At 43.3% G+C, this 25,445-nt stretch overlaps 1 protein-coding gene across 11 annotated transcripts in view; it reads right to left on the bottom strand.

Moving 5' to 3' along the window:
• LOC110521559 (ELAV-like protein 4) overlaps positions 1–25,445 on the bottom strand; it is an 82,559-nt gene that overhangs the window by 43,092 nt on the left and 14,022 nt on the right. For 7 of the 11 annotated variants that reach the window (XM_021599178.2, XM_021599179.2, XM_021599176.2 and 4 more), the window contains 2 exons: positions 6,573–6,659; positions 3,245–3,485 (listed from right to left, as the gene is read on the bottom strand). In XM_021599178.2, coding sequence (XP_021454853.1) covers positions 3,245–3,485; positions 6,573–6,659 — 328 coding nt within the window. Of the gene's footprint in view, positions 1–3,244; positions 3,486–6,572; positions 6,660–20,242; positions 20,399–25,445 lie in introns of those variants that run through there. The other 4 variants (XM_036968748.1, XM_036968749.1, XM_036968750.1 and 1 more) reach the window with 2 other exon arrangements.

Genomic DNA, 25,445 nt, shown 5'->3' with positions numbered 1-25,445 from the left:
ATATTTTCATGATTGTCTTCATCATTACCATCGGTTACACGGTTATACGGTAATGGTGCCAGCCCTAACCTTCTATGATTTCTGTCTTACAGGATATTATTGTATTCTGGATTCAACAAATGGAAGCTGATTTGAAAATAAGTCAATGACGGAGTTTGCTAGTATGTCTAAAGTGGCGCAGAGTTTCTGTTTTCTATCTTTCACTTTGGTCCAATGTAAGAGCTACCAGCCTCATTGTCATACTAGCGAAGTTGTTTATATCACACAGTTTTTCTCATCAGTGTTCTACGGAGGAAGCTATTTTATGCATGCTTGCATCATATTAATTGTTATATGAACCAGTAAGATTCATGTGAACTGGAGGAGGACAAAATAAACACTGTGTTCCTCTCTGTGATACGCAGCCATTAATTCCTGAGGCTCATCACTATGGAAGGTTTGATTGTGCCAGAGCTTTGGTAAACAAACAGTTCCAGCAACAAACCAACAAATCAAACCATGTATTGCCTGTAAATAAAACAGCATTGGTTTTGACTGTGAACTCAATCTGAATATATATTTTAGTATCAACAAAGAGATGAGGGTAAACTGAGTGAAAAAGTGCATTTTTTATTTCCTCCCTGTCAGACCAGAGGATTGGAGAGATTCCACACACGCCTGTCTCAAACACAAGTTTCACACGCTCGCTGCTCTCAGATGCACAGCGATGTGTTTCAGGGCCTACTATGCCGTAGCAGACATCAAGTAGGATGAATATTTCATACACTACATTTGCTTTTTGTTTTGTTGCATTGTCAAAATCATTTGCATCAGTTGACCTATAGTGGTAAAACTAAGGGAAGGTGACTGCATTGATTTGTACAGGGATCATTGTTGTCCTTGGTCAAGCCTTACAGATGGTGATATACACTGTTAACATCTTAACATAGTGTGCCATGACACAGCCAGACTCAAAATGGCACCACCCAAAAGAGTGGGGATAACACAAAGGCCAGTGTTATCACCATAGGACCAAATGGAAAACCAAAACGTGAAGAAAATCTTTGAAGAAGATGGGTCTTGTATTACAGTGCAGTAAGCATTTACTGTCTGGAGAATATGAACAGATGATTGTCTCAGTATGTAAAAAGTTTCTCTCTTATCAGGAACCAAATCACAAGCACATTCAATTCCTGTTCCTGCATGAAAGCCATTTATTTTCTGCCATTATGAATACAAATGCATTCATTTTCCTAAAGAAATGCAGCCAGCGCAGAAAATTATCCAGTAAAATGGGCAACTGACGAGGAACCTATTTCTGCCTTGGCGGCGCCTGATCAGTCATTTAGGCCAGTGAGAGCTTCCTGTTAATCAGTCCCTCTCTGTGTGCTGATGGCCAGAATCACTAACACGTTCCTAATGTATTCCATTAAAAGTTGTCATTCAATGTGCTCCCAGGTCCACAAGAAAATGACCAGCTCTCTCCAAGGGTGTATGTTTATTTATTTTATTACAGGCAGATGTATGCATTTTGACTGAGGATTTTCATCTTAATAGCGGTCTTTAAAAATATACACAAGAATCTGTTGGAGAATCTTGTCAACTCCTCAAACATACCCTGTCCTTCACTTTAATAATTACATACAGCTTCTCCTTTCCCAGAGAAAGATGGAACCTACTACCACTCAATACAACTCACTTTATGTCTCTCTCTAGCTTGGTCGTTAGCCTGAGAGAAAGTTGAGGGGGTGATGTGCCAGTGAGGGCATGTTTGGGCTCTAGCGATGTGCATGTAGGTTTGCCTTCAATAAAAGATTAACCTGCAGGTCCCTGGTGTATTACATGCACAGCAGGAATGCGTAGGGAGCAGGGTAAACAATCTGAGGTGGCACTTCACTGAGCTGAAGTCAGCGGGCCTGACAGAAGAGCGCAGAGTGGCTGGGCTGGCTGGTACCTCATGCCGCTCTTGCTTCATCAAAGCTGACAGCACCCGGTCCGGAGAAAGGAGAAGCCTGTCTCTTACAACGCTGAGGCTTAGGAAGCTCACCTCACCTTGTCCACAAAGACATCCTCCTTCCTTTTGAACTGCCGTGTAAAGGAATTTCACATTCTGTACTTGAAAAATTGACAGTAAACTGAAAGGGCAGGAGGGTGAGGTCTAGAAGCATTATTGTCCTGTATGTGGTGCTTGAGAATATAGTGTTTTAATGGTGTTCTGGTCAAATCTCTGAATGGGGATGTTGGGAAATGGACAAGAGAGGGCTCATGGCTCCTACTCTGGCTCCTACTCTGAGACTCTTTGTGAATAGGGGCCCTAGTGCTTCAGAAACAGTCCTCCCTGAAACCTAGTGAGGACTGTTTCTGAAGTCAGTTAATGATGCCAACTGGTTTGCATGCAGCCTCCTGGCATTCCCTGTACTGAGAGGGAGAAGCGCTTTGTTAGTCTAAAAGTTTGAACGTTAAAATTGCACCCATGGGAGCACAACACAGACATGCACCGCAGGAGGGGAATATTTATAACATATTTTGTTTTGCTAAGTCATACGAGACCTTGTATGGTAGAAAATAACTTTCAACATTAACAGAAATGGCCTCACTTTCCCATTTAGGCCAGTGAGAGCCTCCTGTTAATCATGTCTCCTTTTACTCTCTCCAATATAAACTATTAGGTGTCCCTGTCTACTGTGAATCACACATATGGGAAAAATAGATGAAAAATGAGTGTAGTGTGGTTTCCAGGTGCTATTCTTGTTTATACTACATATTACTTTCCTGCCAGTTCAGACCCATTATTGTAAAAGATGGCCCTGTACTTCCACCAGCCCGAGCCAGAGTCTAGCCTGGCTGCATCTCATTGTCAAGAGCGGATGTTGCTCTTCAACACTGGCCCTTTTTAATGAGATTATCAAGGAAGTAGTGTCACTAAGTAGGATCTAAAATGAAAGCCATTATCTGACATTATCTAAGAGCAGCCTCCCCCATTCCATCTGCTATTCCACCCACACAGCCACTGGTCTGGGATTAGAGGCATGACTAGCTGGAAAACACCTTTCTGCCACGTGGAGCTGGGCTTTGCCGCTCACCAGCCAGCTCCAGCCCCAGCCTCCTGCTCTGTGGTAACCAGCTGGAGTCCTGTCCAGGATCATAGGACTCCGGCACCATGCCATCCCACCCTGCACCACATCCCGCCCACCAGGCCCTTCTTTACACTTGCCTCTGTGTGTCATTCCTCCAATCTTCCTATGGCCGGTGTGTGTCATCGTACCTGTGATCTTGTCACGAACCAGCTTGCAGGACTCGATCTCTCCAATGCTGCCAAACAGGCTGCGGAATTCCTCCTGGGTCATGTTCTGGGGCAGGTAGTTGACAATGAGGTTGGTCTTGCTGTCGTCGGTGGGGCCACCAGTCTGCATGGGTGAAGGGCAGCTGCGGCTGTTGCAGGACGGCCCGTTGGCCGTGGTGCCATTGGGGCCGTTCGTCACCTGAGGCTCCATGTTGCTGATTATCTGAGAAAGGGAAGGGTCAGGGAAGAAGAAGACTCAAAGAGGAGGTAGGAGATAGGGCTTCTCAATCTGAGAACCAGAATGCATTATTGTACTTTGCATTTCATCTACATTCCAGGCCATCAAAACTCAAAGACAAAAGAAAGACAATGTTTGACTCAGTATGAGACCATAAAATAAACACAATACAGTACGCATGCAACTTAAACAGCTAAATATTCATGCAGACATGACTGTTAGAGACATATGAGTGATCTTTTTTTAGTTCCTTTCTGTGCTTTGATTTCTGGTGCAGTTAGAGAGGGGTAACAATTTGAGCCCTTCAGCAGGGCACTGCTGTCTGTCACATGGAACAATAGTCTTTGCGGATGGTTTTGCAGTGCGCTTTAAGAGCAGGTATTTGAAGTAGAGCTTGCTGGCCCCTGAGGAGGGAGGAGGCAGTGAAAAGAAGGCAGTCTGCTGTGCTCATCTACCGACAAACACTTACTTCCATATCCCTAGACTGCCACCAAATGTATTCCGCCATTAGCATTAAATGTGTGTGTTTATTTAATTATTTGATTCTCAGTTACAGTCAGTTGATTTCCATCATCCACTTACAAAGAAAAGCTGAGCCTAAGAGGTTTATGGAAGGTGTGTGTGTGTGTGTGTGTGTGTGTGTGTGTGTGTGTGTGTGTGTGAGTGTGTGTGTGTGTGTGTGTGTGTGTGTGTGTGGCGTGTTTGTGTTTGGAAATGTGGGGTGACAGGATAGGGACTTCAGGGTGCCTGCTATTAAAAGCATCATCCCCCACATAGGGGTGAAAACACCCCAAACAAGGTCTTCTGGTGTGTACATCAGACTTTTCCGTGTTTTACTGAAAGTCTGTACCAGACAGAGGCACTGGGGGGTGGCTGTGTAGCCTATGAGTTATATATGTCAATGTCTGAAATCATCAACAAAGACCTTGGAAAAAACAGGTCAACACTTCCAGAGGAAAACCCAATTAACTACCGGAATTATAAAGCTCCCTTCTGAAATGACTGACTGTGGTTCATGTGGTATCATTTACATAAAGATCTAAAATATGAAGAAAATAGGTTACGTGTTCCTACTGATTCAATCAAAAGTGCAAAATCATAGAGCAGGAGAAAAGGAAACATCTTAGCAGAGGTTTGGGCATATTTATTTATAACTATCCAAAAATACATTCAGTCTACACTTCAAAGTTTGGCCCTCTCTATTTAAAACCAGCACATTTAGCAAGGTTAGCAAAAATGTAACACATCATAAACCTCTTTATTTCCCATCTGACTTACAGTAAGTTCATGTTTGGATAGCAATGAAGTTGCTGAAAACTGGTCTAAAAACTAAAATAGACAATATTTTATCACAATATTCAGAACAATCATTATCAGTCACGTAGACCGCAACTCTGTAGTTTTCTCCATTGGTTTTCTAAAACTGTCCTCAGACCTGAGACGTATCTACAGTGGAGGATGGTATATCATAAATGTCAGACTTGAATGTGAATTGTCTCAGCAGCTTCTTATTCCACACACACAGTCTTCTCTACAGTGGAACAACACACAAGACAATGCCTGGAGCCGACAGCAGAATACAAACAGAAAACTGCCTGTTTAAAAGCTCTCAATATCTATTTTGCATGCAAATTGTGCTTTTGACAGTATCCTCACCACTCCAACAAAGAGGGAGCATGGTGACAGCGAGGAAGGAGGAATAAAGTACCTAGCAGTAATAAAGTTGATTGGGGGGCCTTATTAAATCTGTTGACACGTCCTGCTGAGCTCTATTCTGTCAAAAATACTTTCAACTCCATGGGACGTGTTCTTTGAGTTTTCACCAGAAGAATCAACAAAATGGCTACCTTTAATCACCCAAGACCTGCCGATTCAGATTGACCAATTATAATTTCTACCCCCTGCCACCGGCACTACCCGTGCTCAGCTGTCCATTGTGCCTCATTGGCTAGGTATCTATGCTCTCCCACAGAGTAGCCCAGTGCTGAGGAAGGCAGTATCTATTTGAGTTCCTTCCTGGCTGAGGCACTACAGCACACAGGCAAAGCCTTCAGAGCAGCTCTAGTGTCAGCCTGAGGACGGGGCCAACTGATTCAACCGAACAATATCTAGCTATCTAACACTAGCTTCAGATTACAGCATGTTTCCCCTGACCGGGCGGAAATGCTGGATTTACAGCCTCCATTAATGCAGCTGGGCATGGTGTGTGGGAGGGACCTGCTTCTTCTGGACTTAAATGGAGGCCTTAATGGGTTCCGAGTGGAGGAAATAAATATGGGTTCACGAATCTAATGTGTGTGAGTCATGCAAGGAGTGAGTAAGGCAGTGTCTCTGGAGGCTGTGTGTCTGTGGGGAGGAGGACAGGGGAGATAGAGGTCCATTAGAAGAGGTTTTAAAGTTCACCCCCTGGATGAATGCGTTGACAAAAAAACAACGATTACTTTAATTAAATGTAATTGGTTTGATGTTTTTTGATATTTTATTTATATTTGACATAAGATTGTATTTACGTGGCTATGAAACAATAGCTCACGTTGGGAGCAAGGTAAGAAGTGATTTGTAAGGCTAGAATATTTTCCTCATCCCAGCTTGACAAAATGCATAATTTCTTCCAATACCTATACTGTCTTCATTATTCAATAAATAACACAGATACAAGAATAGAATAACATTATGTAAGGGGAAATATAACCTACTACATAAAAACATTTGGATGCATATTTTAGAGCATTTATATTGAACAGATAAAACATGTAAATGGTAAAAAATGTAAATGTTAAGGTGGATGAAAAGTTAAAGTATAACTTTTTGTAAACATCAAAAAGTAAACATGAAGCTACATTTACTCTGTCTTTTTTTCCCCATTCAGAGTAAATGAATCAGCATCCTCACACCACACAGTACATTAGGTTGGCAGAAAAAGTAGCTGGCATAGAGTGCCTTCCCTCACAGCTGTCCGGCATCAGGGCCCCTCCCCTCTGGCCCAGCAGACTGACAGCCCTGCTCCTTCAGCAGCGCTGTCATCACCATTGGTAATGTTGGGTAAAAGGCCATTTGTGGCGGTCTCCTTACCATCTTTGGCTGTGTCAGCAATCCCTTCTCTGCCCAGCCCTGTAGCTGTGGGAGTTCTGCCTGACGCCACTGTGTCTCTGTCGATCCCTAGGAGGTGTCAGGGTCAAGATTTAACATGCTTGTTTTTCTACAGAGGCCTTACGGTCACCAGCCACACTAAAACACACAGGTAGGTAGGGGTTGATTATTCTAGAGGAATACTGCTTATTGAGACTGTTTGGAAACAGGCATAATTCAGATAGGGGACAATTACTGTAATGTTGGTGTTGTGTATGAAGTGGTTGACTTAGGGAGAGGAGGGTGGAGCTGACATGGGAACTACGGTGCCCTCTGTAGTGGTAATGATGTGAGTATCCCTCTCACTCCTGGGGAGTAAAAAAGGCCCTTGACAAAGACAGCTCCTCAAATGAGCCACGGGCTGCAGGCAGCAGCAGGCAACAGCAGGCAGCAGCTGAGGACGTAACGCCGGTAGGTAAAACAGCCCATTTAGGAGGAGAGGAGAGGACTTTGAGGCTGACCTCTGGCTTCATTTACTCTCTCAGAAAGTGGGATGAGAAGGTAGAGGAATGCAACAGGAGGTATCCAGTCAGGGCAGGGTGGTGGAGGAGACACTTCATCCTCTAGGAGGAGGAGGGAGGGTATGTTACTGTTGCCCATACATCTTAACAACCTTAATAAGGATATATAATTGGGTTCTAAATGGACTGTCAGCTGGAGAGGGGAATGGAGAGGGGAATGGAGAGAGGGGAATGGAGAGAGGGGGAATGGAGAGAGGGGAATGGAGAGAGGGGAATGGAGAGAGGGGAATGATGAGAGGGGAATGGAGAGAGGGGGAATGGGGAGAGGGGAATGGGGAGAGGGGCATGGGGAGAGGGGAAATGGGGAGAGGGGAATGGGGAGAGGGGAAATGGGGAGAGGGGAATGGGGAGAGGGGAAATGGGGAGAGGGGAATGGAGAGAGGGGAATGGAGAGAGGGGAATGGAGAGAGGGGAATGGAGAGAGGGGAAATGGGGAGAGGGGAAATGGGGAGAGGGGAATGGAGAGAGGGGAATGGAGAGAGGGGAATGGAGAGAGGGGAAATGGGGAGAGGGGAATGGAAAGAGTGGAATGGGGAGATGGAATGAAGAGGGGAATGGGGAGAGGGGAATGGAGAGAGATGGAATGAAGAGAGGGGAATGGGGAGAGGGGAATGGAGAGAGGGGAAATGGGGAGAGGGGAATGGAAAGAGTGGAATGCGGAGATGGAATGAAGAGAGGGGAATGGGGAGAGGGGAATGTAGAGAGGGGAAATGGGGAGAGGGGAATGGAAAGAGTGGAATGGGGAGATGGAATGAAGAGAGGGGAATGGGGAGAGGGGAATGTAGAGAGGAGAAATGGGGAGAGGGAAATGGAGAGAGGGGAAATGGGGAGAGGGGAATGGGGAGAGGGGAAATGGGGAGAGGGGAATGGGGAGAGGGGAAATGGGGAGAGGGGAAATGGGGAGAGGGAAATGGAGAGAGGGGAAATGGGGAGAGGGGAAATGGGGAGAGGGGAATGGAGAGAGGGGAATGGAGAGAGGGGAAATGGGGAGAGGGGAATGGAAAGAGTGGAATGGGGAGATGGAATGAAGAGGGGAATGGGGAGAGGGGAATGGAGAGAGATGGAATGAAGAGAGGGGAATGGGGAGAGGGGAATGGAGAGAGGGGAAATGGGGAGAGGGGAATGGAAAGAGTGGAATGCGGAGATGGAATGAAGAGAGGGGAATGGGGAGAGGGGAATGTAGAGAGGGGAAATGGGGAGAGGGGAATGGAAAGAGTGGAATGGGGAGATGGAATGAAGAGAGGGGAATGGGGAGAGGGGAATGTAGAGAGGAGAAATGGGGAGAGGGGAATGGGGAGAGGGGAAATGGGGAGAGGGAAATGGAGAGAGGGGAAATGGGGAGAGGGGAATGGGGAGAGGGGAATGGAGAGAGGGGAATGGGGAGATGGAATGGAGAGAGGGAAATGGGGAGAGGGAAATGGGGAGAGGGGAATGGAGAGAGGGGAATGGGGAGATGGAATGGAGAGGGGAATGGAGAGAGGGGAATGGGGAGATGGAATGGAGAGATGGGAATGGGGAGAGGAAATGGAGAGAGGGGAATAAGGATAGGGGAATAAGGATAGGGGAATGGGGAATGGGGAGAGGGGAATGGAGAGGGAAATGGAGAGAGGGAAATGGGGAGAGGGGAATGGAGAGAGGGGAATGGGGAGATGGAATGGAGAGGGGAATGGAGAGAGGGGAATGGGGAGATGGAATGGAGAGATGGGAATGGGGAGAGGAAATGGAGAGAGGGGAATAAGGATAGGGGAATAAGGATAGGGGAATGGGGAATGGGGAGAGGGGAATGGAGAGGGAAATGGAGAGGGGGAATGGAGAGAGGGGAAAGGAGAGAGGGAAATGGAGAATGGAGAGAGGGCAGCTTGTGTCTGCTGACAGGTCGGTGTGTGTTTGGATGTTTGGGTTGATAATTTGAGGAATATAAATTGAGCCAATTCATTATGGGTACCTTCCCTTTACCAGACGCCACCTCAGTTTTAGTTTAGGTGAAGACCGAAGGTTATAACAACAAAGTCTTACAGCTTTAGAATATAAAGAAAACACACTGTATTACACATTATTCATCTATTGGGGGATTAATACTTATGTTAATATGCATTTTTGATGTATATTTTTCTAATCATTTTTCAATTTACAGTGATTCATAGGGAACAACAATCTGCCTGGGTCAACCAGAACCACCATATGCACAGGCTTTGTCATAGAGAAAACAGGTATTTAACACAGACAACTATTGTATCCAATAGAACCAGCAAGGTTGGACAGAGCATCAGGCAGATGCCCCCAAGGCTTGGTTACCCAGTGACAATGACAGGTCCCCCAATATGGTGGACCAACGTCCATTTTAAAGGACGTTTTTTTATAAACATCATTTAAACATTTGAAAGCTAACCTGGAAAAAGAGATGTTAGACAGGTGAAACATCAAAAGCATTTTTCACCCTATCTGTTATGGTTAGCTTTACATAGGCTATTCTGAAAAGGAATGGTTTGCCGAAGCAAGCATAATATGCAGCATGTTCAAATGAGGTACCAAAATGTGGTGAAAAGCAGCAAGCAGGTGTAGGACTAAACATTAGCTATGGTTAAGGTGACATTTCAGCAACCAATGTACTGCCCACTGTACTGTGGGGTTGTGGGTAGTATTGCAGCAAAAGGGTAGTTTGTGTTCCTTTGTATTTGCATACTGTAGCTTCAATATTACTAATATTTTGGAGGAGATGAGATAAACTGGTATGGTAGCTAGAATCTACATACTTTTGTTTTATAACCAGTACCTTAACAGATGTGCAGGCAAGTGTATCAGTACCAGCCTTTAATAACGATTCTCTCCCTCTTTCTAAGTCTGTCTGCCTCTCTCCAGTATGAACACACACACACACACGCACACACACACACACACACACACACACACTCCCTGATAACATCTCAAATAATATTTGAATAAAGGGACAGTGCAATTACGTTTTAAAAAAACATAGAGATGAGAAAATCGCTCATGGGTACAATTTCAATTATTCAGAGAATACATTTTGGTTGTGCGTAGCAGTCATTAGACAGACTTATTGTATAATCAATATTCTCTGTAGTGTGCCATAAATATTTGACACCCTGTAAGCGTTCCCTCCTTCCTTGAACTCCTGAGGTTAGCGGTGTGTGTCTGGTATGGCAGTCATGTAGGACATGCCATAACTGCCTGCAGAGAGGACATTATCTCCCTCCGCAGCCTGCATCCTCTAGCAAATCTCACATGACCAGACGCCTCTCCTATGCCACGGTGACACCGTAAAAACTGCCGCTTTGCTGCCAGCCAGAACTCCCTGCCCAAACGAGCTTAGACAATCAATTTCCCGTGGCTTTGCTGGGATGGATGCAGAGACGAGACACTGCAGTTTATCACAATGCGGCAGTAGTATCATTTAACTGATAGCGCCTGACACAAAATGGAGGTCAGATGGATGGTTGTTTGTGATTTCAATGTCTCGCCACATCCCAGTATTCTGTGCTCTGCCGGTACAGAGGATGATCTGATGACCCCAACAGGATACACTGAATCCTCAGACTATCGGTAAAATGATCCTTTCAGATTTCCTGTGTACTGGGAAATATTCAATCATGAAACATGGAATGAAATCCAATCTGTCAGCTAAATGTTTTAAATAAATGGGTTGTTCATAGTACAGTATTCTGTAAACCTGTCCTCTAACAAGTACATTCTAATACAGTGGATGGACATAGAGTGTCCTCCATCCATTGAAATGGTAATTCCATGGCTCCAAGGAGAGGGTAGGTCACAAACCAAACCCTGTAAACCACAGCATGCCCCAACTCCCTCAAAGTGTTTCAGAGTAAGAGGGTACTTGAGTTATCAAACCCATACAGACAAAGGGATTTATACGATTGTTGTATATTAACTCCTGGTCAGTGAAGTTCCCTCCATGCTATCGATACGTTATTTTTCCATCTTTTTCTGGTTGCCTCTCCACCTCCATCAGACACATCTTGACTTCACCACATCCTGCAAGTCAGACGGAAGCTAGGCTGGATCAATCAGGAAAGTAATCTGGGACACCTCGCCCGCCTGCCTCCATCAACATCGATCCGCATCTACTTTGCCAAATAGATTTTTTTATCTTCTTCTCTGTGTGACTCAGAATAATACATGCTCTATGCACGGAATTTTTCATTTAACTGCTTGACTTTTTCCCTTTATGACGTCCACTGTTTCATAGGATCGATGGAACCTTCCCAGAACCCCCAGCATGCCTCAACCCCCTCAAAGTGCACTCCACGCTTCCTAGGGTCAAAGGTCAGGAGATGAGAAGGCAGCCCGTCACTTTTAATTGCAGATGCGGAGGTGAGCCTCAAAATCCAGCTCTTTAAATATCTACTCTTATCTCAGACTACTTTGGAGACATCAGTCCTACATTTGGATGAATTCCCTATTTTATTGTCCAACTGTAGATTCTTATATAAATCCCAGAATATATCCTCAAAACAAACGTAAACTATTCACTGGTTATACAATAAATATGTTGTGAGTGTATCCAAGGTCTGCTTTCTTGAAGGTCATAGCCTGACATTCTTTAACCGTGGGCTAAATCTCAGATAGACAGCTATCCTCGTCTCTTGTCTGTGAAACTCCACTTCTTCTGGAAGCACCACGTGCAGCAAATGGACTCCTCACGCTAACTCACTGGCTGATGAAGCTTTCTGCTAGCACCTTAAATCACCCTCTCCTTCTCCCAACTCTGATGATAATGGAAAATACAATGTATCTTTTTTTAAATTATTTTAAAGCCAATGCTAAAGCAGAAGTAAATGTCAGCCAGACTATGTTCAGGAAACGTACAATTTTAAACAAAATACCACCTAATAACCACTAGAAGGGAAAGGTTGGTAGAGCCTGAAACTTTTTCTTACACAACTGAATTGTAATTAGGCCTGAATTCGATCAAAATGTAATCTAGCTTCTCTATAGTGCACTTTTTTCTTGATTGTTTTCATGGTATTGGAGTAGTAAACTGTCTTAGTCAAGAAAAGGAACGTCGGGACCTACAGACTGCAGTCCCCTGCCACAGCCAAACCCAGGGTGGACTAAAGCCATTTGTACATTGGCTAAATCCCAATTCTGCACCAATGCATGGAAGCAGGAAATTGGTGAGCATCTTGATTCTGAGATGACACTTCAATTTATGTGGCTTCACTGACCTGTGCTATCCTTCCCCTCCCCTGCAGTAGTGTGAGAATTCCTGGCCACCTGCCTGGCAGCTTGGCCATACCCTGTACCTAGAACCCTGCATGTTTGGCCCCAGCCCTGGGACCAGGGGACTTTGGAGGTCCTGTCCATGAGCCAGCAAGGGGACAGACGATGTGATCTCTGCAGGCTGCCAAAGGCCTGCTGGAACTGAACACAGTGGTCCACTCAGAGGGCCTCACAGCCTCATCACTGACTAAACATCAATACTACATGCAGCGGACTAATCATTCTGCTCATATGAATGATCCCTTAATAGGTTATTAAGTCTTCACGACAGATTATGTGATTTCATTTCAAATAGTTTAACTGAAGCAGATAGTAACTCGGAACACATATTCTAGAGAGAGAGAGAAAATGAGAGATTCTGTCAGTCTGTATCACCCCATGTCATCTTACCCCAGTCTTAAGGCTGATTCCCAATGACAGGGCCAATACACTGTCACCCCTCACAGCACACACGCACGGCACTCTATCACTCCTATATCCGTGATTGGACCCTCATCTACACGAGTGGGATACTTCTGAATTAAGGTGACATTGCCTTTGGAGGACAAGGAAAGCTACCTTTGACTACAGTACAATGCAACCTTGGTTTGTATTAGTTTGCATTTCAAGCGAAACCCCATTTTATTCTTGAGGTTGTTTTTAGCCAGTGTAGAAGCCATGTTCCACTGCATCAGCACCAGGTGTCGTGAGGACGTAGCTGGCAGGCAGCCATGTTCCTGATCAAGCATCCTCTCATTTCCTTGCTAACTAAGTAAGGTCTAAAATAGAAATAATATGTAAAAACCCCAGCCTAGTCGTAATTAAATATTTAAATGTTTTAGTTCAAATTAGAACAAACTAATGTACTTGGGACTCTAGTTCGTCAAACCTTTGAGCATGCCTAAAGACCTTTCCTTGATTGTACTTTTAATTAATGCCGATTTGAAGCTAGGATGAGTCATATTTGCTCAGATAAAACAGGTATTTAAAGATGTACAAATAGCCTGTAGGTAAAAGACCAGAAAAGAAGCTGCAGCAGGGCAAAGCCTGGTCACACACACACACACACACACACACACACACACACACACACACACACGCACGCACACACGCACACACACACACACACACACACACAAGGCCCAGCTTGAGCAGAGCAAGACTCCTCCTAATCTAATCTAATCACTGCCGCTGATCTCTTTATAACCTTTATTTAACTAGGCAAGTCAGTTAAGAACAAATTCTTATGTTACAATGACAGCCTACACCAGCCAAACCTTCCCCTAACGCAGACGACACTGGGCCAATTGTGCGCCGCCCTGTGGAACTCCGAACCGCGGCCAGTTGTAATACAGCCCAGGATCAAACCAGGGTCTGTAGTGACACCTCTAGCACTGAGATTCAGTGCCTTAGACCGCTGCGCCACTCTGCTTTCCCATCCGCTGCTTCTCAGGCTGCCTGCCTGGGTGTGTCTCCAATGACCAGAATGTGAGACATTTAGAGACCGTTGAGACAGTTAATACATACTTTTTTTGAAGAGCAGGAGAGACATCGGATTCATTATAATATCCTTGTATGACAGTATAATGTACATTTCTGTATTAGTATCCCTTATTTTATGGATCTATCTATGTGCAATACATTTCATCGTACTGGTACCTATCCTAGTGCAAGCTCTATTATGCATCTAACCAGTAGTATTCCACTAAAACTGGTGTATCTGTGAAACTAACCCTCTAATTATTAGTAATACTAACTTGGAGCATATCAGGTCATTAGAAAATTGGAAACAGATTGAAATATTTTAGGTCCAATAAAAATTGGCGACTCTGTGTAGATTGGAAAAGGGTTTGATCATAAATTAGCTTCTGCTGCAGCAAGAAGACAAAAAGCCTAAATGTATACTCACAGCTACAAGATTACCCCTCCTGCATATCAACTAAACCATAAAATGTGGCATGCATTCAAAATAGAAGATTAATCTCCTTCTGCCGTGGTACAGTGTAATTGAAAATGCCCACAGGAGACTATCTATGTTAATATAGTATGTGCAATGGAAAATTCTGAAACAGAGTTTTTTTTTCTCAACAGCATGCCGGGGAGACATGTATTTGGAAGATAGTAGATCACATCTATCTCTCCGGATCTCAACTTGCCGCTTCTATTTATTGCTTCCAATGTTTATCTGTCTTTATAGATATCTGCAGTACAATTCCTATTTCCATCTAGTTTGAGGAGAACATGTTACAGTTGATATGAAGGGAATAGGCATATACAGGATGAATCCCTTTCCTAAATGTCTGCTCTACTGGCGGTGATCAAATCTCCCTCATGCTTGCCTCAGCTGTTGACGGAGATAGTAACATAAAGGTATGAGCCATATTCCTATTCATTCTTGAATACCTTTAGGTAGTAAAGCTCTCCACATGTCCTTAATAGGGAGTTAAGGAAGCTACTGGCAGTTCCACAGTCATGACCCCTTGTCAGTGGGTGCTCTGTCCTCTACTGGTCTGTTGAAAGGATGACCTTGAAACATCCTTTAACATCACAGTACGAGGCCACTTTACTTGGCAACGTTGAACAATGAGACAGAGCAACTGCTAGAGACACCAAGCCTGCTGCTGCTTCTATCTTTTCTCCTTTTCCTGGGATGCAAAATGTAGATCAGAGGAGTGTGCAGTTTGTGCACAGTCTCAGGAGGAACTGCCACTCAAACCCAAATGTCTGTATGAATACCAAAACACACGGAATACAGAGGAGGATGAAGAAAGAGAACTGTAGAAATAAGGAAGTCGGGGTTCTACTTCCATCTTTGAATGAACCGAGATGTAGATAGGATATATGAATATATATTCCCTGATTTTCCTTTAGAATATTTACTCAGAAAAGCAGGAGCAAAAAAACAAGAACATGACCCCGTGTTTGCTACCGGGTTGTGTGCGCTAAGAATTTGCAGCTGATTATTGTCTGTCTGTGGCAATTTGAATTTCCGCCAAAGGAATTAGGCTTGTATTATTAAAGCATTTCCCCTCACAGCTGAATTCCTTCGCCTCTGTGGAAGCCTATTACATTTTTTAAGAAACCGTTTTCTTGATATTCATGTATGTTTAGTCTTCAAACAAAAGGCATTTTTAAGAACGAAGCCATATAATTGAGACAATGGTTCAGAGCGGCTTATTCAAATAGGCATTAGCTCATTACTTCTGGCTGTTTTGGGTATAGGCTGAGGTATGTTGAAGAGGAGTAAATACATTCACTAGAAAAATATTTGTGTGTTCTTTGCTTTTACATTAGTATTATTAATAATGCCAAAACATTTATAGGGACACATTTATTTCACTGCTTTCAAACTCATAGTATTATCAATAAAACAAACTGCTTTTTTAAATCAATTATACACAAGCCACATTTATGGCACAAGTTGGAAGTAGAAATGCAAATCTATTTTACAAAGCTAATTTTCTACTTGCATACATATATATGTGACTTATGTGCTTTAAATCTCACTCCAACTGACTTATTATAGATCCCCTTCAGGGCATAAATCATCTAAACATGCAATTATCCAACAACCGTCACTTTGATTCAGATACTCCCATGTTAGTGACCAGAAGCAGGCAGGCAGCAGATAGATAGCATGAGACGATTGAGTGGACACAAACATGAGCGTGTCATTTCAGCTGGGAGTTGCATGTGAATGTCCATCTACAGCTGTGACTAATTACCCACGCTGCTCAGGGACTGGAGACTCAGTCCAAGTCCTCTCCCAGAGGCACCTCAGCATGTCAACAGCAACAACACCATACCATCTCACACAAAACATTGGAGAGCTGCAGGGCGTTTATGGGTGATTTGTCCACATCTGGCTATTCAACGTTTCTACGGTATGATTCAGTTGCTATGTAAGGGCGAGGCATGGGGTCAGTTATATTACTGTAATTAATGGTTAGATGCCTCTATGATAGGCATGGTACTGAACATTGATATCATGTATTGACTACAGATGGGTAGAAAGAAACTGCCCTGTGGAGTAACGGAGAAGTATTCCACTGTCCGTTTCAGTCAGCCTCACTCCTCTCTTAATTTGACAAATAGTAACCTTTTACTGCAGTGGGCTAACTCATGGTCACACAGAGTGTTTATTGGTAGTCTTAAACAGCCCACTTTGAAACAAAAGTATACACCTCACACACACAGTTATGGGCTTAAAAAAAGAAGACTCCTGTACCATGTCGGATATAGAGTTGAAATGTATTCAATTTTGAGTTTGCATCCAAATATTACACTTAATATATATCACAGAAGACTGAAACATAACCAATTGACAAAGAAACACCGGCAATTCGGCTGTTGTTTTAAAATAATGTTGATTAACTATGATATTATGAAAAATATGAATAACATACCACCCATGAGGCCACTAGAGGGCGATTTGGTCCTTTGACTGCAGAAAAGGGGTCTGGCTTTAATTTGCAATGTCCATCTACATCTGTACACTTGTCAGTTTTACTGGATCTTAGCTCTATGAACAACTGCATCAGCAAAGCATAGGAGAAAAGAAATACATGAACTAGCAGACAGCCATGACAAAACAGATATTTGAAATGGTTTAGCAGTTATTTACTGTTTATCATGTAACTATCATGTAATCCTTTCAAATATTTGTTTTACACATGTAACAATGGTAACCATTATATTTAATACCTGATTGGATAGATGGAAACAGCACTCAGCGAGTTGAACTTTGCCTGTTCATGTTTAATTGTCGTACAGTATTCTCAAGAGCACAGATTCTAAGGCGGAGCAAGAGAAGCTAATTTAACCACCACAAATCATCTTCACTGTTGTTCGGCTGACCCTCTACAAGCTTTAATACTCTTCTAACACCCACACGTATATCTCCTTCAACCATGACTTGATTAAGGTATAAATCATTATTTCTTCCAGGTGGACCGTGCCTCGCCTTGATCCTATCTTTGACTGAACTTGAGGCAATACAGGTCAGTTTTATAATGACTTCTCTTCACAACAATGGACAGCTAACCAAAGAGAACACAACCTGATTTTATAAAATATTCTTTACCCTATCTCTCATTCAGAATCTGAGAGCCCTGTTGACACGCCACTGTGTGTGTTAGCACCGTACAGTCAAGCGCAAACTCTCCCACCTTCAGGATCACACTCCCCACAGCTCTTTTCTCACCTCTCTACCCCAGTTCTCCCAATTGGAGGTCAGCAAAGTTAACAAGGGGTATGCTATGTATGGGGGGGGGGGCTTCGGCAAAAGCAAGCCTAAGAGCAGGGTGGAATTAAGATCAAATTAAATCACAGATCACAACATTCAAAACTTGACGACTTGGTTTGAAGCACTAAAAGTACAAAAGCAGATATTTAATGCATTTCAATAGTATTTTCTCATTTTTATGACTTACAACACTGTTCAAGACATAACACAAGCAGTTGCACTGGCAAAACGGAAGAAATGGAATAATAGAAGACATACAGAGAATAACATTAGTGTTCTTGCTGACAAAAGCACACTAATTATTACCCTGTATTTTTGCCAATTGTAAGGAATGAGAATTGTTCTACTGACTTATATTAGCTATTGTGAAAGACGAAATAAGTTCAACAGATATGTGGAAAATGTGAGTTGGTCAAGGTTGGAGGCAAAAATACTGAACAGATTCTGTATTTGGGCCTATTTGTTTTTATTATTGTTCACTGAGATACGTTAAATATACTACCAAAAGTGGGTTTTGTTTAATTCAGGGCCCTAGAGATTGTTTGTTGTTTTGAAGCTAATTTCCTGCAATTCTACATAGTGTAACATGACTCATGACATCTTTTGCGTAGGCTATTTAATTATAATTACATATTATATTTAATATAATATGGATAGGGAAAATAAAGCTTAGACTATTTTCACAAATGTTATTTCACTAACAAATATGTCAAACATGTAATTTAATCATGTTAGTTACAAATATTTTCAATTGATAGCAACAGAGTCAGTCACACATTAGATAACTTCTGTAGGAATGAGAATTGGATGTTCATGAATGTGTCTATAAATTCCTGTATGCCACGTGAACTAATTGAGATGGTGGTTGCCTAACTCAGAATAAAGTCCTGTTGAGCTCATTTGTCTCATTTCCAAGTCGTATCTTTCATATAGCTGATGTTCCACTCCCCGAACCCTCCAAATGGCACGTACCACTTCCAAAGTATTATTTTAATTGTTTATTTTCTTTAGAAGGTCGTAACTCAGCCTCATAATGCCATGGAGACAAATAAAAAATGTGCATCGGAGTCGCGTCTTTCTCGTGGAACGTACAGCTTGTTTCTATCGTAACGCGCCGTTATATATCGCTTTTTAAACGTTTTTCTCCCTAACAAGGCATACCCCCTCAATTTGAGCACTGCCTACACGCCTCTGTGCCATGCCACCCACCTGCTCACAAAACCCTACCTCATATTAATCTGATCAACTCGACTCATTAGCATTGATATATAAGCTTGGTGCTGAACAGTGCTGCACCGTGGGTGTTGCAGCTCTGCTGGAGGGCAGTAGTAGTCTAGCTCTGACTGTGGTGACACTGCCCAGGGCTTGAGCCCCAGTGACAGACAGTGGGGTGCTGCTCAACAAGGAGCATGCTCAGTTCCACACCATAAACACTGGATATCTCCTCCTGTCTCTCTCTATCCTTCCTTCTCTCCCTCCCAACGCCTCCGCCTCCTTTAGCACTGAGTTACTGGCACGTCCCTCCATCAATACGCTACAGCGAACAGTTAGGGAGACAGGATGCTATCACTGTCACCATGGTTGGGAATTGCGTTCTTTTCAATTAGCATTTTGATTGCACGGGAATGAATAGCCCACACACAAACAATCAAATATTCACTTCCAAAAATGAATAATGCTTCCCACATTCAAGATGCTAATACAGAAGCTGGCAAATTCCCTTTATGACAGGGACAACATTTTAAAATCAGTATAATGCCATTTTAACATTTTATGAAATGTATTATTAACAGCATACAATAAGAGAACGTTTGATATGGATACGGGAATTTAGAGATCAGGGAAGACAGCCTCTTTGTGTATGCAGAAAGATAGGTTTAAAAAAGTTAGTCAGCCCTGCCATGTTGTTTTGGATGGATGGGAATTAAACTGAGTTCCTGGCAGGCACTGCCTCCAACCAGTTGAGGAACAGCCTGGGGGGGGGCAGTCACTCTGAGCCTATTGTCAACAATGGACACACAAACAAACACATCCACCATGCAGCACAGACAAGCGCTACCAGAAGCATCAGAGGCAGAAGCAGAGGAGACACAGGCGAAAACCTGTCCAAGTGAAGGCAAATGTACACCAGTGCAGGCATGCGCATTACAGAGCCACTCACACACACACACACTCTATTTCTCTGATACACTACAAATTCACAAATGCAAGCTCACGACTGTAGTCCTACATCACATACACTGTCAAACATTACAAAAATAAAACCGACCAAAATGTGCACTATAATGCTTTGTATAGATACATAAATATACCAAGTATTATCTACTATTTACAATGCACAACATGATAAAGATATATAATGCAAGCAAAATATCATACTTAAAACCACACAATGTACTGTACATTTGCTGTGTGCAGGTAACATGAACAGTTATCTAAGACTTGTGCAAACCGATACCCATCGCCTTTTCCCAAAACTGGATGAACAACACCCAATTAACTGTTAGGGAAGGAAGGCACACTGAGTGAGGCATGGTGCTACTGCTGCAGGCTGTCGGATGGATGCAAGGGCACAACGAGCGGCTGGCAGGCTGCAGCCTCCTTACCATTTTAAACCCATTCCACTCCATTTGTGAGCCGGCAGACGTTTTCTCTCCCCAGCGCCTGAGCAAATTTCCCCCTGACTTGGAGCTCTCTTTTTCTTTCTTTCTCTCTTAGTGGTGGTCAGACAGTAGGCGGCTTGTGAAAGCAGGCATTCCCTTCTTCCAGAGACGCTGGGTGAGAATGCAAAAGGCTTCAGCGTGAGCTTTGGGCTGCAGTCCCCTCCCCTGTCTCCTCCTCATCTATGAGGTCAGAGCTCCCCTCTCTCTGGAAGGGTGTGCTGCAGCTTTCTCACTGGCTCCTGCGTCTGTCTGTCCAGCACCCTCCTCCACAAAGTTAACATCTTCACTCTGGCAACCTCGCCGATTCAAGGAGAGCTTGGCAATGAAAAGCTTTTTGGTACAAATAAAAGCTTTTTGATACCAGCAAAGTAATCAATCACTGCTAAGATCTTTGCTTGATTGAGTGCAAATAGTGATTGTGCCAGTGGCGCAAGCAGGATTCCGTTGAAGGACCAGAAAAAATAGGCGGGACAAAATTTGGGCACTCAAATCATCATTAAATGATCAAAAAAGCATAGCCTACCCTATACCCTACTGTAATTGACTGCACACAAAAAAACATCTAACTTGTGATTTCGCATTATTGATCAAATAGTCGTGTAGGCCTACGTAAATCCACAACTCTTGTATTCAACATGCGACTCACATAGACCTACACAAAATAAACAATTTTTGTATTTTATTTTATTAATAGAATATAAGACTAGAACATAATGCCCTAATATAACAGTAATGATCACAATTAGGCATCCACAGCCACAGAACATTGGTCACCAACCTGTCTTAGTCGAGATCACTTTATGAGTCCAAATGCAAGCCGAGTGCAATTCTCTGCTGGGTGCGGAAGATCAAGTGCTCCTACAATATATTGTGTGATATCAACTACATTATCCATAGAATATAGGGCCTAACTATAGTGAATGGGCGGGCAACACAGGGTAAAGTTATATTTCCAATTAATCCAAAAAGGACGGGAAATAACTATTGTTTCATGCATTTTCCTATTTTCATATATAATAAGAGAGGTCTGTTTTTCTCAATGTAGTCCTGCCCCTTATTATAAATAACGTAGTCCCTTATATTTCAAAACTCAAGTCTCAAGCTAGGCTACATGATAACACTGGCAATAGGTCTGTTGTTGTAGCCAATTACTTTTGAGGTACATCGGAGCATAAATTGAAATAACTCGTTTTTTTTTATTTCACTGGACTGATGGTGACGTCTCATCGGAAGGTGGGAGAGAGTGCGAGTCGAAGTGGAAAAGCGTTTTTCATGATTTCTAAAAGTGTTGAATAAAAACAGTGTTGCAGTGCTGATCATTGTCTCTGAATGTACTGAAACTGTCTTTAAGGCCCTCGATTAGATCAGTGAAATTAATTAAATTTAATTTATTTTTATTTCACTTTTATTTAACCAGGTAGGCTAGTTGAGAACAAGTTCTCATTTACAACTGCGACCTGGCCAAGATAAAGCAAAGCAGTGCGACACAGACAACAACACATAGTTACACATGGAATAAACAAACATACAGTCAATAATACAATATAGAAAGTCTATATACAATCTGTGCAAATGAGGTAGGATAAGGGGAGTGAGGCAATAAATAGTCCATAGTGGCGAAATTATTACAGTATGGCAAATTAAACACTGGGGTGATAGATGTGCAGAAGATGAGTGTGCAAGTAGCGGTACTGGGGTGCAAAGGAGCAAAATAAATCAAATAAATAACAGTATGGGGATGAGGTAGTTGGATGGGCTATTTACAGATGGGCTATGGACAGGTGCAGTGATCTGTGAGCTGCTCTGACAGCTGGTGCTTAAAGCTAGTGAGGGAGATATGAGTCTCCAGCTTCAGTGATTTTTGCAGTTCGTTCCAGTCATTGGCAGCAGAGAATTGGAAGGAAAGGCAACCGAAGGAGGAATTGGCTTTGGGGGTGATCAGTGAAATATACCTGCTGGAGTGCGTGCTGTGGGTGGGTGCTGCTATGGTGACCAGTGAGCTGAGATGAGGCAGGGCTTTACCTAGCAAAGACTTATGAAGCGAGGGCCAGCCAACGAGAGCATACAGGTCACAGTGGTGGGTAGTGTATGGGGCTTTGGTGACTAAACAGATGGCACTGTGATAGACTGCATCCAATTTGCTGAGTAGAGTGCTGGAGGCTATTTTGTAAATGACATTGCCGAAGTCAAGGGTCGGTAGGATAGTCAGTTTTACTTGGGTATGTTTGGCAGCATGAGTGACGGATGCTTTGTTGCGAAATAGGAAGCCGATTCTAGATTTAATTTTGGATTGGAGATGCTTAATGTGAGTCTGGAAGGAGAGTTTACAGTCTAACCAGACACCTAGGTATTTGTAGCTGTCCACATATTCTAAGTCAGAACCGTCCAGAGTAGTGATGCTGGACGGGCGGGCAGGTGTGGGCAGCAATCGGTTGAAGAGCATGCATTTAGTTTTGCTTGTATTTAAGAGCAGTTGGAGGCCACGGAAGGAGAGTTGTATGGCATTGAAGCTCGTCTGGAGGTTAGTTAACGCAGTATCCAAAGAAGGGACAGAAGTATACAGAATGGTGTCATCTGCGTAGAGGTGGATCAGAGAATCACCAGCAGCAAGCAGCAATGACTGATATAGAGGGGGACTGGTGGCCCTGGACTGGTGGCAAATGCTCCAACATCCTCTTCTATACACGGTCTCTTGAGATTTTTTTAACAGAGCTTTGTTTGGCCATTAAGTTTTTGCGAGCCAAGCTGGCTCGTCTGTCTTAGCTAGCGGTGAGTTTTTTATTTGATTTTTTATTTTACCTTTATTTAACTAGGCAAGTCAGTTAAGAACAAATTCTTATTTTCAATGACGGCCTAGGAACAGTGGGTTAACTGCCTGTTCAGGGGCAGAACGACAGATTTGTACCTTGTCAGCTCAGGGATTTGAACTTGCAACCTTCTAGTTACTCGTCCAACGCTCTAACCACTAGGCTACCCTGCCGCCCCAAGCCTACACACTGTAGCCTAGCCTGCACAGTGATAGCTATTATTGTCAATTTACACACAGTTTAATAGGTACAGCACTTCATTCACAAAAATGGTTTACTCCTACACCCGCGGCTTGCTATATAAAGCAGGCAGACAGGCATTCGAGGCATTTAGTTACTGTTCAATTGAATGTTTGAATGGGCAAAACAAGGGTCCTCCCGAGTGGCGCTGTGTCACTAGAGATCCTGGTTCGAGTCCAGGTTCTGTCGCAGCCAGCCACGACTGGGAGACCCATGGGGCAGCGTACATTTGGCAGAGCGTCGTCCGGGTTAGGCAAGGGTTTGGCCGGCAGGGATGTTCTTGTCCCATCATGCACTAGTGACTCCTGTGGCGGGCCGGTTGCAATGCGTGCTGACACGGTCGCTGGGTGTACGGTGTTTCCTCCAACACATTGGTGTGGCTGGCTTTTCCCACCTCCTACCTACTGCTTGCTATGAATTCTATCTGATGTTGTATGCATGTTCAGGCCAGTGTTTGACTTGGACTGAAATATACTGAACAAAAATATAAACACAACATGCAACAATTTCAACATTTTTACTGAGTTACAGTTCAAATAAGGAAATCAGTCAATTGAAATAAGTAAATTAGCCCCAAATCTATGTGTTTCACATGACTGGGCAGGGGTGCAGCCATGGGAGGGCCTGGGAGGGCATAGGCTCACCCACTTGGGAGCCAGGACCTGCCAATCAGAATGAGTTTTTCCCCACAAAAGGGCTTAATTACGGACAGAAATACTCCTCAGTTTCATTAGCTGTCTGGGTGGCTGGTCTCAGACGATCCTGCAGGTTAAGAAGTCGGATGTGGAGGACATAGGCTGGCGTGGTTACAAGTGGTCTGAGGTTGTGAGGCCGGTTGGACGTAAGGCCGAATTCTCTCAAAACAATGTTGGAGGCATCTTATGGTAAAGAAATTAACATTCCATTTTCTGGCGACAGCTCTGGTGGACAATCCTGCAGTCAGCATGCTAATTGCACGCTCCCTCAAAACTTGAGACATCTGTGGCATTGTGTTGTGTGGCAAAACTGCACATTTTAGAGGGGTCTTTTATTGTCCCCAGCACAAGGTGTAATGTAATGTGTGATGAACATGCTGTTAAATCAGCTTCTTGATAAGTCACACCTGTCAGGTAGATAGATTATCTTGGCAAATGAGAAATGCTCACTAAAAGGGATGTAAACAAATTTGTGAACAAAATTTGAGAGAAATACACTTTTGTGCATATGGAACATTTCTGGGATCTTTTATTTCAGCTGATGAAACATGGGACCAACACTTTACATGTTGCATTTATATTTCTGTTCAGTATAGATGCCGTTACTCATTTTAGGTGAAGGTACCATTTATATTTAGGTGCAGGAGCTGCCCAATTCTTTTGAGCTAATATTCTATAGGAGGTGCAGGAACTTAAGCAGAAGAACATTTGAGGTGCCGGGACTCAGTTCCTGCCCAAGTCAAGTACTGTGATTAGGTAAAACTACAAATGATGTCCTGCTGGGAACACTGACAAGTAGTGCAAAAAATATATTGATATTTTTTTGTTTATTGCTCAATCTGATTGGGTGGGCCTGCCTCCCCAGTGGGTGGGCCGGCGCTCCACACAGGCCCACCCGTGCCTATGCCCCTGGATTCTACCCTCAGGCACTACAGGATGCCTGAACAGCACTATGTATATAAATGTGCTACTACTGCATGCATGTTAAAGCCTGCAAATATACACTAGTTATATACATTGATACATGCTCATATTTGTTGCATGTATCTTGCTTATTCAAAGGAAAATCCAGTTAAAACCTAGATAATTTACAAAACGCAATTCATTTTGCAGTTCACCCACATAATCACAAATTCACAAAATCACCCACACATGTTTACTAATTACTAAGCTGGGCTTGGCTTATCAGACACAGGCTACTGATATGAAATACTCACATCAAAAATGCACATTTCACACACAGATGTACCGACGCACGGACACACACACCTGCAGGAGCATCACGACTATGAACAACAAAGCGCCAAAAAATGGGACAGCTCGCTACGGATTAAAACGCAAACCGAAGTTTATCACCTGGCTAGAAGCTACTGCTGCGGAGGTGACACAAAGCAGTTTATAAAA

The sequence above is a fragment of the Oncorhynchus mykiss genome, chromosome 30 (genome assembly GCF_013265735.2).
Source record: "Oncorhynchus mykiss isolate Arlee chromosome 30, USDA_OmykA_1.1, whole genome shotgun sequence".
NCBI lineage: Eukaryota > Metazoa > Chordata > Actinopteri > Salmoniformes > Salmonidae > Oncorhynchus > Oncorhynchus mykiss.
Note: the sequence above shows the minus strand (reverse complement) of the source record. Positions and strands in the feature narration are given on the sequence as shown.